Source organism: Dendropsophus ebraccatus, chromosome 3 (genome assembly GCF_027789765.1).
Source record: "Dendropsophus ebraccatus isolate aDenEbr1 chromosome 3, aDenEbr1.pat, whole genome shotgun sequence".
NCBI lineage: Eukaryota > Metazoa > Chordata > Amphibia > Anura > Hylidae > Dendropsophus > Dendropsophus ebraccatus.
In genome coordinates, this window is record NC_091456.1 from 152,062,188 (window position 1) to 152,077,080 (window position 14,893).

The following is a 14,893-nucleotide window of genomic DNA, read 5'->3' on the forward strand; positions in this document are numbered from 1 at the left end:
ACAATATGTTTAACAGCTGTTAACCTGCTGGCTGCCGGGCTGTTTTCAGCATGTTTCTGTAGCCGATACCTCTGTGTCGGCTGCAGGAACGTTTTTTTTTTTTTTACAATTGACTTGTGTGCACTGTCGGGTTTGCCCTGAAATCAATTAGCCATTCACCTCAATGTAATGGGCGGCTGCCAGCTGACTTTACATTGTGTGAACAGCTATTATTTCCAGACGCTGTTCATTGAAATAATAGGCATGCACATTATTTTAACTCCCGTTCTAAAAAACGGGTGTTAAAATAACAAAGTGTTTGAACATATTGACTTCAATGCAATTGCCGTCCATTGCAATCAGCGTCTGTTCTTTACTGAAAAATAACGTTGTGTGAACATAGCCCATGGGCCGCATGTCTTATTTTTAAGGATATGTTCACACACACCATAAAATAAAAGAAAAAAATTTGAGGCAAAAAAGGGCGTATTTTCGTAAGGCCGTATAATTACGTAAGGCTGTAAATATAATGTGCTCGATTAAAGTTAATGGGAGCTGGGCCAGCAGTGCATACACCGTATAGAATAAAGGCCGTAATTGATTACAAATAATAAACCTTCTTTTTATTGGTCTACTTTTGCAAAATGCGGCTGTTTATTTTCATTTGTTCACAAGTTGTTTTATTTACTGTGTTTGAACATAGCCTCCAGTTTACACGGAGTAAAATCGTTGGAATTCCGCAGCACTTCCGTCGCTCTCCGCTGAAAGAATTGACATGTCAATTCTTTGAGCAGAGAGCCGTGGCGAGCTGAGGCACGCAAGCTTAAATAAGTTCTGAAAATATGTGGATTATCTACAGAACCCAGTATTTTGGATGATCAAGGGTTTTATTATTGACTATATGAAGGTTTTACTTTTTATGTTTCTGTTAACACAGATCTGATGCAATTTCCGCCAGCCTCACTGTCTCAATGTGATATATTGCGCGCCTCCGCTCAAAGAATTGACCTGTTAATTCTTTGAGCAGAGAGCGGAGGCGCGCAAGATATCTCATTGAGACAGTGAGGCTGATGGGATTCCAAGCGGAGTATGCGGCGCTGGCTCCGCGCGTAATTCCGCTCGTTTTGACCCTATCTGTCAAAATGAATTCATCCTGCAATACATACAGTATATTTACAGTGTTAATTTTTGAAAATTTCATGGAATTTTGAGTTTGAAGATTTAAATATAATGAATAGTGGCACGATTCCAACATTAAAAAGTATAGTAAATTCTATGACTCCTTGTCTACAATATTCAGAAGAGCTTGCAACAGAAGGTCATCTCTATGCTTGTAAGACTTGTTTTTGTAGAATCGATCGATATAGTCATTGTATAAGCTGTTCTCTCTGCCATTTACATCTGGCTGCTTGCTTATTTTATCCAGAGCATAATAGTAATGGTGCTTAGGAATTTCAGTCTGTTCCTGTGCATATGAAGCCGCTGCTGCCGCCTCTCTGTCAAAGGCATTCTTCAGAAGACGTAGTATTGCTTCTGATTTCACTTTTTCTTCCAGTTCATTTTCTGGGGAAGCTGTTGGTTTTGCTGTAGATATGTTTTCAATACTGGGTTCCTGCAATGAGACATTTATATTTATTTATTATGGTTAGTAGTATATTATACAGTTTATATACATATAATTAAAGTTTATCACTTATTTCTTGCACTGATTCAGAGTTACAGCTTGTATTTACCCCTTCTTATGTCGTCTTATACATATGCATGTGAAAGTGATCACACAAGCCACAAAATCTTGGGTGTCTAAGTTGTGAGTGAGTCTGCTGTGACTTGGAAATGTAATTTTCTGTTGCATTTGTCAATATCTTTTAATATACATAAACAGTCATATGACAGTACTTAAAGCGACTCTGTACCCACAATCTGACCCCCCAAACCACTTGTACCTTCAGATAGCTGCTTTTATTCCAAGATCTGTCCTGGGGTCCGTTCGGCAGGTGATGCAGTTATTGTCATAAAACAACTTTTAATCTTGCAGCGCTGTGTCTAACGTCCGGGGTTACATTTGTATATGCATTGGGCTGGCACCAGCTCTCTGTCCTTCCTCCCCACACTCCTCATAATTAGGAATGCTCCAGGCAGATTGCTTCCTATTCCTCAGCTGCATGCATAATAAACATGGGCTGGATCATTAAGACACCTGTGCAAAGCTCAAACAGCAGTAAATGTTCCTGGATCATTCCTAATGATGAGGAGGGTGGGGAGGAAGGACAGAGGTAGTGCCAGCCTAATGCATATACAAATATAAGTCCCGGCCATTAGACACAGCGCTGCAAGATTAAAAATTGTTTTTATGACAATAACTGCATCACCTGCCGAACGGACCCCAGGACAGATCTTGGATTAAAAGCAGCTATCTGACGGTACAAGTGGTTTGGGGGGGTCAGATTGTGGGTACGCTTGTGAGTCGCTTTAAAAGAGTAGTAGTAAATAAAAGTTAAGGTCCCTTATGAAGGGGGGGGGGGGGGGGGCTAAAGAAGAGAAATGTCACCTCATGGCTATGGTATCACATAGTATTTCATCAGTCTTTTGGTCAGTTTTTTTTTAACCAAAACCAAGAGGCGTTGAAAACACAGAAACTGTGCAAATCTTTCCACTATATTTTGGCCCTGTCAGTTCCACTTCTGATTTTGGTTGAAAAAACATGAAAAAATAAATAAACATATTTAGTATCATATTTTGCGAAATCTACAGTGAAAAAAAGGCTGATGAGGAACAAGGAGTGCCGGGAGCTTCACACAGCCGCAGCGCCGAACAGGTAATGTATGCTTCTGTCCAGGGCTGCGGGCTGTGGGTAGCCAGGGGTTAAAGGGGCCGGGTCCCATATCTGCAGAGGAATGAAAATTCCGCTGCTGGTATGGGACCCCATAGAGCTTCACTATACCCGGATCCGCAGCGGATTTCCCTGCAAACCGCGGCGTTAAATCCGCAGCAGATCCGGTAGATGTGAAGCTACCCAAATATTAGAAAAGCTATGTAAACATATGTATCGTAGTTAGACTAGCCTGTAGATTTAATTTTTCATTTAATTTTTAAAAATAAAATAAAGGTTTACAGAATAAAGACTTTTCCATTCCCCCCCCCCCCCATACATAATATTTTGGGGGTTTCATCATACATTTAATACATATACATATGGTAGATTGAAAGGTGTCTTTATAAAGTACACTTGTTCCTGACAAAAAACAAGCCCTTTTATGGCCCTGTAGATAGAAAAATTAAAGAGCTATAGCTCTTAGAAAGGTGAGGAGGAAAAAATGAAAACACTAAAATGAAACTGGTCTCTGGCCAAAATCATTGTCCATAAGAGGTTAATAAATCCTTAATAGTATATAAAAGCCTTAGCTCACACAGGAGAATCCCAGTCATGTCACCTCATATCACTTAGTGGAAAATTGTTGCATAATTCATAAAAACTGACTATGGATGCTATAATGAAAAGAAAAGCAGTGAGGGAGCATTAAAGGGGTATTCTTACCTCCTCTGCATTCAGTCTGGCATCGCTTAGTTTTGCTCTCACTTTTTGCTTTGGTGAGGGAGGGGTCAGAGGGCACGGGCGAGTGAGGGAGGGGTCAGAGGGCACGGGGGAGTGAGGGCGGGGTACAGCGATGATGAGCTGAATCAGCTCTGCATCTCTATGTCTCCCATTAAGATTACACACCCCACACCCCTCCAAGGACAATCCACAAGTCCTGGAAATGTGTGTGATCTTAGAGGTAGACAAAGAGGATTTAAACAGCATAGTTACCGCTCCTGAAGACCCTGGCCACCGCTCACAGAAAATAAAATGGTGGTCGGTAACTAAGGCAACCAGCTGTCAACTATAGGGGAAAAGAGGAGGCCCAAAATACAAAAGTAACCAATTTAGCTAATTACTAATCAAATAATAAACGTTTGTGAGATGAGAATACCCCTTTTACTGCATGGAAGCGCTCCTTCTATCCATAACACACAGTGACTACATACCTTTTCATTGTCTACCATTTTCTCCACACCTCTCCGATCATTCTGGACAACATTGTAGGAAGTATACACTCTGGGTTGAGTCATGTGATCTGGACGGGTTGATGTTCCATGCAGCACCAGCTTCCAACTTACAATCCTTCCTTCATTTTGCTTTCTTCCAGACTATAATGTAGTAAAAAAAAATGTACATTTATATTTCTCTGAAAAATGTTATTTGCTAGGCTAGGTTCACACTGCGTTTTTGCAATCCGTTTTTTTCTCATCCATTTCTTGCAAAATACAGTTAAAAAACGGGTAAAAAAAAACGGATGCATTTGTGTGCATCCGTTTTGATCCGTTTTTTCATTAACTTTTATTGTTAAAAAAAAAACGGATCAAAATGGACACAAAAGTAGTGTCAGCTACGTTTGTGTCCGTCAAAAAAAAAAAAAAAAACGGATCCGTTTTGATCAGTGTTTTTTTTTTTACAATGGAAGTCAATGAAATAACGGATCAAAACGGAGGCATACAAATGCATCTGTTTTTTTTCATCCGTTTTTTGCAAAAAATGGATGAAAAAAAGTATTGCAAAAACGCAATCCTAGCCTTACAACTTATGTCAAAGGATAAAAACACAGCACATGGTGACTAGGCCTAACTTACTTTCATCAATGTAATATTAACATAGGGTAATACGGCTTACCACATCGGTGATTTTGACAGTCCATGTTCCTGCTGGGTCTTCTCCCCAGGTGTGGACAGACATAAAGGCCCAGTTTTTGAATCCATTAGTAGATGTATCTCTCTCTCGTTCAGTCAAAAGAACAGTTTTGGTTCCTGCATGTTAACACAGTAATTATTAGATGCTTTACTTCAAATTATACATGGTTAGATTCATTTTGCCCAGCCTTACAATACAGCATATCTCTCGCTGCCCATACAGAAGCCTTAGAAATCTATGGCAGCTATCAACTGGCTTTAATAAAGATTTTTATTACAGTAAATACATTATATTAAATGTGGTGGAGAGCCCTTGCCCCACCCCCTGGTTGTAATGCCCCACCTACTTCTTCAAAACTGATGGGTGCAATGAAAAGGTTGCAAATTTGGGGCTAAATGAGTTGTATTCAAAAACGTACAATTATGTAAAATAAAAAAATTAACAAATCCAATACTACGTCCCCCCCCCGCCATTGTATTCGATTTAGAAAATCTCTAATGAAAGCACAAATAAAGTATGGTCTTTAATCTTTTATACAAGTCCTATACCTGTTTGTGTGTAATACTCATACAGTACTTGTTTTGTTATATACCTGATGGTGACGTCAATGTGATGTGAAGATCTCCTCGCCGTGTATACTCAATAGTGGCCTCCAGCTGTAAGTGCTCTAGAGACTTAATATAATTGTCTTGGCCTTCACAAGCTTTTGTGGGAATTTCTATTGTAATTTCATCTTCTGATCTTAAAATTCTGTCAAAAGAAGGATTTTTATAAGGAATGATATTTTCTTTCTTACAAATATCGTAATAATAAATCACAAATAAATCACAAACCGAAAAAAACGATATAGGGAATGCTGCATGAGCAGTAATGTTTCCTAAAACAAGCACAATTATTCTTAGTGGTGCAGTAATGTGTTTGTTTTCAGCTGCATGTCCGAAGTAAATCAATAGTTCTCTACTAGTGATACAATCCCGGTCACCACACCCCCCACTGCCCATGTATCCTATCCTAGCCTATGCCTCTCAGATCTCGCTGCTGTATGATGTTTTTTTATATATTTTTATTTGGTGAGCATTGGAAGAAGGTTGTCTTACATGGCGAATATATTCCAAACTCTATATATTAACTGGAAAAGTTGGGGGTTGTCTTATATGCCTAGTCATCTTATACGCCGGAAAATACGGTATATAAGATTTATGTGGATGCAGGCAATTTATTGAAATTTTTATGTGACATGAGCCTCTTCTGTTTCCATGTTGTCTTATATGGCTAACAAGCCATGATTGCAATGCATTTGCTATACCAGTCTATTACATATCCAATTTTATGATTGTGAAGCAGTTATATGAATATTTTACTATTAAATGTTACAAGGGACGCAGCGTATTCCCAATACAATGTCATGTGCTAAGTGGTTGATTAAGCGTTTTACCATAATATCATTATACGGAGGACGATTTGTGGCACAGCTGAATACATTCTCTCCGTGTCAGCTACTTATTTTAAGCCTCATAGACTAATGATATGTTACAAACTTCCATGACTTTAATTTACCCCATGACATGGAATTACGGCATTGTAGGCACAAAGCTCATTTAGCCAATTATTTTTCTCTGACTTTTAGTTATTTATAGCTTGTGACTGCATAATGATAGACTGGTTATGAATGAAGCTAAATGAATAATGTCATATTCTACTAACTGATTTTATTTTGGTACCTTTATTCTTCTAATATAAATGTGATTTAATCAAGCCAATTCTCTATTCTATCTGGATACCAATACTTAGAACTAGGTTTGGAAACCTTTTTTGACAGCGTATGCAAAAATAATTTTGACTGCTAAGGTGCCTTGATATTACCAACTTCCAATACACCCAATGGCTGGGTCAACACTACGTAAGACACCGGACGTTCTGTGACATGGACGGTGTCTCTGAAGTTCAGCCTGGCCGATACTGCAGTATTTACCGGATAAACTACATTTCTTTAGAATTGGGATGTGGGCGCACTTGAGTGTTACCGCATTCTAATTATCCATAGCCGACAATGTAAAGTACGGCCAAAGCCACACTTTACATTGTTTGAACTGTCAGTCTTGTGCGGCTGACATGTCAGCTTTATACACTCTGGCCGGGATTTCATTACAATCAACGTAATCAGCAATTTCATTAAATAACAGCAATGGCTGCAAAAGTGCAACTACAGCCTTTAATGAAGTTATACATTGTATGCATATGGCAATTAACAGCAAAAGCCACAGGACACCCCAAAAACAATGACAACCATAAACCATATTTAAAAAAATGTTTTATTGGAGTACAGATACCCTGCATCCCCGCTGATCAGCTGTTCAGTGTCTGCAATACACCGAGAATGGGGCTGGAAACAGTTGGCTGTGTACCCAGTATACTGGTGGCACCTTGCAGCCCTGGCTCCTATTAAAGTGAATTGGAGGCAAAGCAACAACCCAGCTCCACCACTACACTAGTAGTGGAGCCAACTGCTTCCACCTCATTTTCAGTGTAGTGCGGACACTGAACAGCTGATTGGTGGGAATGCAGGATGTTTGTACCTCATCAATCAACTATTAATAGGCTATCAATTTTCTATTGATTGCTAATTTCTTCCCGGGAAACCTCTTTAAAACCATTCTAAAAAGCGTCAGTCTATTTTTCTTTCGTTTTACCTTGGTGCAAAGTCACTGTCTTTCACAATACATTCTTTCTTCTCAGGGACTCCTTTCCATGTTTTAGGATCAGCTAAATCCACAAGGGCCTTAGCATTAAGCAAACCGAATCCAAATCTACTGTTCACCATCAGACCTGCTCCATTCTTTTTCCAGCCAGGGTTATTAGCTAATGGATCATACTCGCTTGTCCAGACCACAAGATGCTGCATATCTCTCCATGTTAGGTTTGGGCTAATAAATGAAAAGAAACAGGTTTGACCCAAGTCTTCTGAAGCCATCACAACACCATTTTGTTGTATTAACATTTGAAGACGGTCTTAGCTTTATTTTTTTTGTAACAAGTAAAGAGTGTAGAGTAGTCATCTCTTCTGTGTGATGAATAAGCCTTGTGGCTGTCAGCCAAAGGGGGGTAGTTGTATACATGTGGTTATAGAGGCGATAATTGGGGTGAGATGGACTACTGACGTGCTGGGATAAACCCCCATTGCACTTGAGCTTAATTTGCATATGAACTTAAGGGCTTATATCATGGCACTGGAAACAACTGAAGGTGTAAATAGTACTTGAAGTCTCTGAGTGAGGGTGCACCTCTACATAAATCCAGCATGCCTGTGTGCTGGCAGGGGATAATTTAAAACAAATGTACTAGCAGCACATTCACTTTAAGAAACTCACATGGATAGAACGGCACTGACGTGGGGAAGCCGGGGGGCGCGGTTCTTTTTTTGAACTGTGGTCCGATTCCCGTGTACGGCGCTCAGTAAGGGACTATAAAAGGTCAGTTTCGGGCGGTAGCCTGGGGCCCTGAGCTCCTAGGGGGGCCCATGGCCACCCAAACAGACTTATACTTTCAGTGGTCTATTGCCATAATTTGCAAAAAAAACCCACTATTTTTTTACCGCAATTTTGCACTCTGTAGCCAGGAGACAATTCAGTAACATTAAAGAACATACTGAAGGACCTTAACATGTGACAATGTCATCACCACAGGTCCTGTACAGTCTGCATTATGGAGTAGGAATACTTAAGATATAGTTACACTGGGGTAGGGGGGGCCCAGACTTGGTGAACAGCCCGGGGCCTATGGTAAAGTTAATCTGCCCCTGACGGCGCTGTTCTATTCCCAGGCATCAGCCGGGGATGAAGCACTGGAGGCAGGCCGGCCCGCCCTCAGTGGGAGGAGATCTCCAATGGAGCGGTATCATAGAGGGGAGGGGGGAAATAAAACCGTGCCGTATGCGAGAACCAGGTCGCGGTTCAAGAAAAGGAGCACGTGAAAATCTTTTGGTACATTCGCTTTATGGCCAAGATGTGAGACAATGGTCTTGATATATTTCCCTATAGTCCATTATATTTCCATTGGGAAAAAAGCACAAAGGACTATCATGTTTTGGACACTCTTAGTCCTTAAAGTCTCCAAAAAACAATACATATTCGAATTTACAATATGCTCTCGCTAAAGGGATAGTTATTGACAGGGTTTATCATATACAGAACATGATTAGTATCTATGATAGAAGAAACACATCTGTCTTGAGGGATTAGGTGACCAAGGATTGAGTCATTTGTTTCTAATATACATTTTATGAGCTTCAGTATTAAATGCATAGCATAATATTGTAGTCCTTACTTTTGTTCCAAAGCCAAAGCAAAAATCCCAGCAGCCAGTGGGGCAGAGGCCGAGGTGCCTGTATGAGTCTCAGTGCAATCATTATGTAGATCTGCACTTATCTATAGCATGACAAAAGAAAAAAACAACAACATAGTAACACAAATAAATATTTACACCTGCATAAAATACAAAATCTCTATCTTAGTTTATACACTGGAGTCCAATGGAGGGATGTCTCGAGAATCAACAAGATTTAGGCAGAACAATTAACGAGGATGGAAATGGGACTAAATGCTTTTATATCTAATATTATAGCTCAACCCTATTTTAATCAGCAGTAAAAATACATATTTTATGTGATTAATCTGCTTATTGTTGGAGTGGTGTTTCTATAATTGTTGTTACTTACAATTCTCTGATCTGTGTAATCCCCGCTGCTGTAGGCTGTTGCTAACGTGGAGGAGCATTTCTCTGCATACCATGGTGATCTCCCTTGTTGGGAAGCACTGCTGATGGAGATGGTGTAAATGCTGTCTGTGTATCCATCACAATCACAGTTATCCCCTTGACGGCCACCATTACCAGAAGCCCAGACATAGATGGAACCTTTTCCATTTCGTCCCTATCAAAATAAACATTGCAACATCATTATACCCTGAGATTTGTCATTGATGCATTGTGCTCTATAACTGCATACATAGTGGTGCACTAACGCACTTTGTTCTTTAAACAAACATGAAAGTACAGTACTTTCAGGAATAGGATGTGGATAGTATGCTTATAGACTTACATATCTGGACCCTTTGTTTATATATTCCTGCATTTATTATATAAAACCCAGATATTTCCTCACACAGTTCTGGAGTCATTGCCAACCTGATCTGACCGAATAATTCCAGCTCTGATTGAAGTAGATTACACAACATGACCCAGCTGCCCAAGAGCTTTTTACATGTTCTCACTTCAGAGGCCTATTCTGCTCGCCACTATTTTCCTATAATTGGGTTAGTGGAAGGTCTTGTGTCATCTTGCCCTCATCCTCTCTATTGCTTTATGTTATAATTATGCTTTTTAAGGTCCATATATTTCATCTTTTGTAGAGACTCTTCCTTCTGTGTCACACTTGTCTTTTGAATTCTAATGATGTATTAAAAAGGCATGAACCGCTGGACCAAACACAGTTCCTGCTTATACAATATGTAATATGCAAGCAGAAAAAATGTGTGCCCAAACATTAAATTCTGCATGAAGGTGCTAAGTTTTTTCTACACGTACATCCATACAGCAGATTATGTTGAGCTGTTGTGTGTAGAGATGAGCGAACCGGGTTCGGGTTCGAGTCCATCCGAACCCGATCGTTCGGCATTTGATTAGTGGCGGCTGCTGAACTTGGATAAAGCTCTAATGTTGTCTGAAAAAGTTCAGCAGCCACCGCTAATCAAATGCCGAAAGTTTGGGTTCGGATTCGGATGGACTCGAGCATGCTCCAGGTTCGCTCATCTCTAGTTGTGTGCAGTTCATGTTTTATAGACGTATGTGTGTAAATGAGTACACACATAAATTTGTGGTTAGTCAGTAAATATAGGTGAAGATTTATCAAACTGGAGTAAAGTAGAATTGGCTCAGTTGCCCCTAGCAACCAATCAGATTTCACCTTTCATTCCTCACAGATTCTTCGAAAAATGAAAGATGGAATCTGATTGGTTGCTAGGGGCAACTAAGACAATTCTACTTAACACCAGTTTGATAACTCTCCCCCATAGTGTTTTTTCCCCACTGTCCAATAATATGTATAAGTATGGATAAGTATGGATAAGTATGCCTTATTATTATGATCAGAACTATCAGCATTTTACTCTTCCCATTGACTGTACTGATATTAGCATCTGAGCTATTGTCTTATATCATTTATGATTGTTATGATTTTTTATGGTTTTCTAATGTGTCAGTGTTGGCTGTGATTCTTGTTGTTTATTGTCCAGAAAAAAAAAGAAAAGGGCAGGTTGACTTTTGTCGACAAAGATGTTTTTCAGGATATAACATGCATTACCTATCCTTAGAATAGGCAGACCTATTGTGCCAGATGTTGCTTTATGTCGGAGACCGTGAAGCTATCCAGAAGGTAGGTCATCTGTTTTAACCCTTTAAGGCCTTATTCACACGTCCCGTAATCTACAGATCCGCATTTCCGTATTCAAGCTAGTGCACATTGTGTTCTATTGGGCTATCAGTAGATTAAAAGGACGCAAAACAATGCTGAAAAAAAGGGACATGTCCTGATGCGTCAAAATAACCGAAAGTTCCAACAGCACCTCGGAGATACTCCAAAAAATTTATCGAAAAATAGAGAAGTAGGATGCACGCAGGACGGCTCACAATCCTTGGTGTGAGCACTGAACTGTAGAAGAAAAGGGATCCCACAGCATCCGATGCAAAATAAAGTGTGTTTATTCACACATCAGGGTACAGAAGTGCAACGTTTCGGCCAATCAGGCCTTTGTCAAGCATACACATGGCGTGTTAACAGGGGATATATATATGTGCAAAACATAAAAGAATCAACCCACGGGGAGGTACACGGGAGGGAGGGGGGAGGAGGAGGTTAAGACCTATGGGGATCTCCTGACATATGTGCCAAGTGATATACTAACTTCATTGTGTCTCCCCTTCTTTTCAGCTGCTGAGACTGGTCTTGTATTTAGCCGGACATGAGAGAGACTTCGGTTGCTGTGCCACATACATGGGATATCCAGAGTTGATGGCTGGGACTCCCTTTTTGCTTCTATTCCTTTTTCCTTTCTATGCACTTTTTGCTATCTGCTTTTTCTAAATAAACTGTTGAGCATCATATTTTGAGTCTATCATGAATTTATTTTAGTATTCCCGTAGTGAGTTATGGTGACCTAGTACCTTGGCCAGGAGTGACCATCATTATCCCTTTACCCCATATACCAACACAGTCCTGGGTTGATACCTGCTATAGTGCTGGGGGGACCTTTGACTTGGGGGTTACACATGTGGTTCTGTGTGTAACCCACACAGACCACCGTGTGCCCATACAGGCCGTGGTACCTCTCAGCCGTTATACACTGACCCTTACTGTATGGTGCGGAGACATTGAGCCTAATAGTCCATCCCGAGCTAGTGCTTACCCTCATATGACAGTCCACATACACTGTGGTGCCGTGCACGGATTTGTTGTAGGACAACGGCTCTCGATATGTTCTCCCACTATTTATGTATTCAGCCATCGTCCAGATCTCTGGAGTCCATGGGACGGTTGTGTTATTTCATGTCCCCATTAAACATAGCGCATACCGGCCATCACAGGTCCTACCCCGTTTGGCCACTCTCCATTGGTGTAGCTCCAAAGCGCTACTGTACTTAGCGCAGACCTGCGATGTCGGGTCATTTTTCCCATGGTCACCTAACCACTACATAGTCCACTATGCTGCCACCTACAGCATTGATTTGCGTTATCGCGATATCACCACTGTGATCCTTTATGCAACCCCACAGCGCTGACATCTAGAGTGCAGACCTGCAATGTCGGGTCATGATCCCTGGATTTTCTCTATTTGTCCACCTTTATGTGGACCTACAAACATTGGGCCACCTTCTGTGGTTTATTATTTGGACTCATATGCATTCTTTAATAACATGCTCTTGTACCTATTTCCTGTCCATTGGGAGCTTTCCAGCCTGACACACTGTGCCCCCGCTGCCTTCCCGATATGAGCACCGGGCTGCTTTGACAGCCTGATGTTTATGTTTCTCAGCACCTTGACAACCGGGACACAGCTCCTCCCTTTTCCACTGCAATTGGTCTACGTCACTCTGCCAGTCACGTGACCACGCACGCGCGCGGCAGCACGGATCAGCTGATCCTGGCGTCCGGAAGCTGTCAGCGCTTCTCCGTGCATAGTCTCCTGTCATGCCGGCTACATCCAAGACCTGGTAATGTATGAAACATGCATGTATATGTAATGCACTTATTCTCAGCCTGTGAGTGTCACGATATCTACCGCATATGATCACACACTTATCCGAGCATACATCAAGTGTTGATCAGTATTAATGAGATGTTTACATATGATTCATATGAGCTGTGCCATCCCTGGTTTTTCTTTTTACCCTCTTCTTTTGTCTTCACCTCCTCCTCCCCCCTCCCTCCCGTGTACCTCCCCGTGGGTTGATTCTTTTATGTTTTGCACATATATATATCCCCTGTTAACACGCCATGTGTATGCTTGACAAAGGCCTGATTGGCCGAAACGTTGCACTTCTGTACCCTGATGTGTGAATAAACACACTTTATTTTATGTCCTGATGCGTAACCAGATCTTTTTACGGAACTTCTCATAGAAATCAATGGGATCCGCTATTTTTTTACGGATTGTAAGTAGAGATGAGCGAACCTTGAGCATGCTCGAGTCGATCCGAACCCGAACTTTCGGCATTTGATTAGCGGTGGCTGCTGAACTTGGATAAATACCCAAGGCTATGTGGAAATCATGGATATAGTCATTGGCTGTATCCATGTTTTCCAGACAACCTTATAGCTTTATCCAAGTTAAGCAGCCTCAGTTAATCAAACACCGAACGTTCGGGTTCGGATCGACTCAAACCCGAACCCGGTTCGCTCATCTCTAATTGTAAGCTGTTTGACATCAGTTTTTTTGTACAAAATAAAAATAAAAATACGGATGAGTTATAATTGACATGTTGGGGAAAAAAGCATTTACAGAAATATGGATGCACTACATATGCCCAATCCGTACTTTTTATTGAATAGTGGGAGGAATCTATGGACAATGCAATACTGTACATGTGTATAAGGCCTAGGGCTATATTCACACAACATGAGAGAACGGTCAGTCTCTGCACGGATCATCCCGGGCGGTACTGCAGTACCTTAAAGCACAAACTGAACAGGTAGAATTGCTTTATTTTATTAGACTAGCCGATTACCTGTCTGATACCATACTCAAATGCTTTTTGGGCCAGTCTGCCAGGACCTTCAACAGTTTTCCCATCATCATTAGGTCCCCAGCTGGCACTGTAAATGTCCACATGCTGAGGATTAAACCCAATAGAACTTGCTTCAATTGCATCAGTCACGACTCCATCCAGCATTCGAATCCCTAAAATAAACATTATTTGAACGTTAGCCATAACGAAACCATATAAAACCCCATGTCCCATACATTTACACATGACCTGTAAAGCTTTCAGGCAGCTTCTAATTAATATTAACCGTGCTGCAGTGCTATGTGCAGATGGTGCGCTAATGGCTCCTCTTGAATACAATGAATCCTCAATGAACATTGTTCTCAAGTGTCACCTATCTGCAAAACACAAGCTCATTTATGACTGGAGAGAATGTTTGGTGGAATTCTTCTCTCCTGTTACCGGTCCAACCTTTTCCTTGTGTAGATCTATGCATTTTTGAGCACTCCTCCAGGTTATCAGTATCGTTGTTTCAGTGTTCAAATTTTATGGAGAACTTATATCATTTCAAATTTTTCTTGTTATAACTAGGTTCACACTATATAAAAATGACGTCCGTCTTCCATAACAACTGCCATCATTGTGCACCGAACATCTGTTATTTAAAAAATAGCAGATATTATTTGCGTAATGACAGCCTAGCCTAGATCTGTTATATCTTTGCTCAAATCTTGTTATATCTTTTTGACCTTTCTTGCAACTCAATACCTAATTTTTATTAAATCTTCTGTGAATGCTCATGGGATTACAAATAATACCCTGCAATTACATACCATAATACTACAAGAGGACTTGTTGGCTTTAAGAAAAATGCAGTAAATGACTATAAATGACACTGTAAAATAGCATAAAATGTGACCACTTACTTTCATAGCA

General features: G+C 40.6%; 1 protein-coding gene across 3 annotated transcripts in view; it reads right to left on the bottom strand.

Moving 5' to 3' along the window:
• Nucleotides 1-575: 575 nt before the first annotated feature.
• PCSK1 (proprotein convertase subtilisin/kexin type 1) overlaps nt 576-14,893 on the bottom strand; it is a 35,674-nt gene continuing 21,356 nt past the window's right edge. For all 3 annotated transcript variants that reach the window (XM_069964658.1, XM_069964659.1, XM_069964657.1), the window contains 8 exons: nt 13,979-14,151; nt 9,417-9,629; nt 9,026-9,126; nt 7,393-7,626; nt 5,295-5,452; nt 4,685-4,818; nt 4,003-4,164; nt 576-1,591 (listed from right to left, as the gene is read on the bottom strand). In XM_069964658.1, the coding sequence (XP_069820759.1) occupies nt 1,253-1,591; nt 4,003-4,164; nt 4,685-4,818; nt 5,295-5,452; nt 7,393-7,626; nt 9,026-9,126; nt 9,417-9,629; nt 13,979-14,151 (1,514 nt within the window). In that variant the 3' untranslated portion in view covers nt 576-1,252. The remainder of the gene's footprint in view (nt 1,592-4,002; nt 4,165-4,684; nt 4,819-5,294; nt 5,453-7,392; nt 7,627-9,025; nt 9,127-9,416; nt 9,630-13,978; nt 14,152-14,893) is intronic.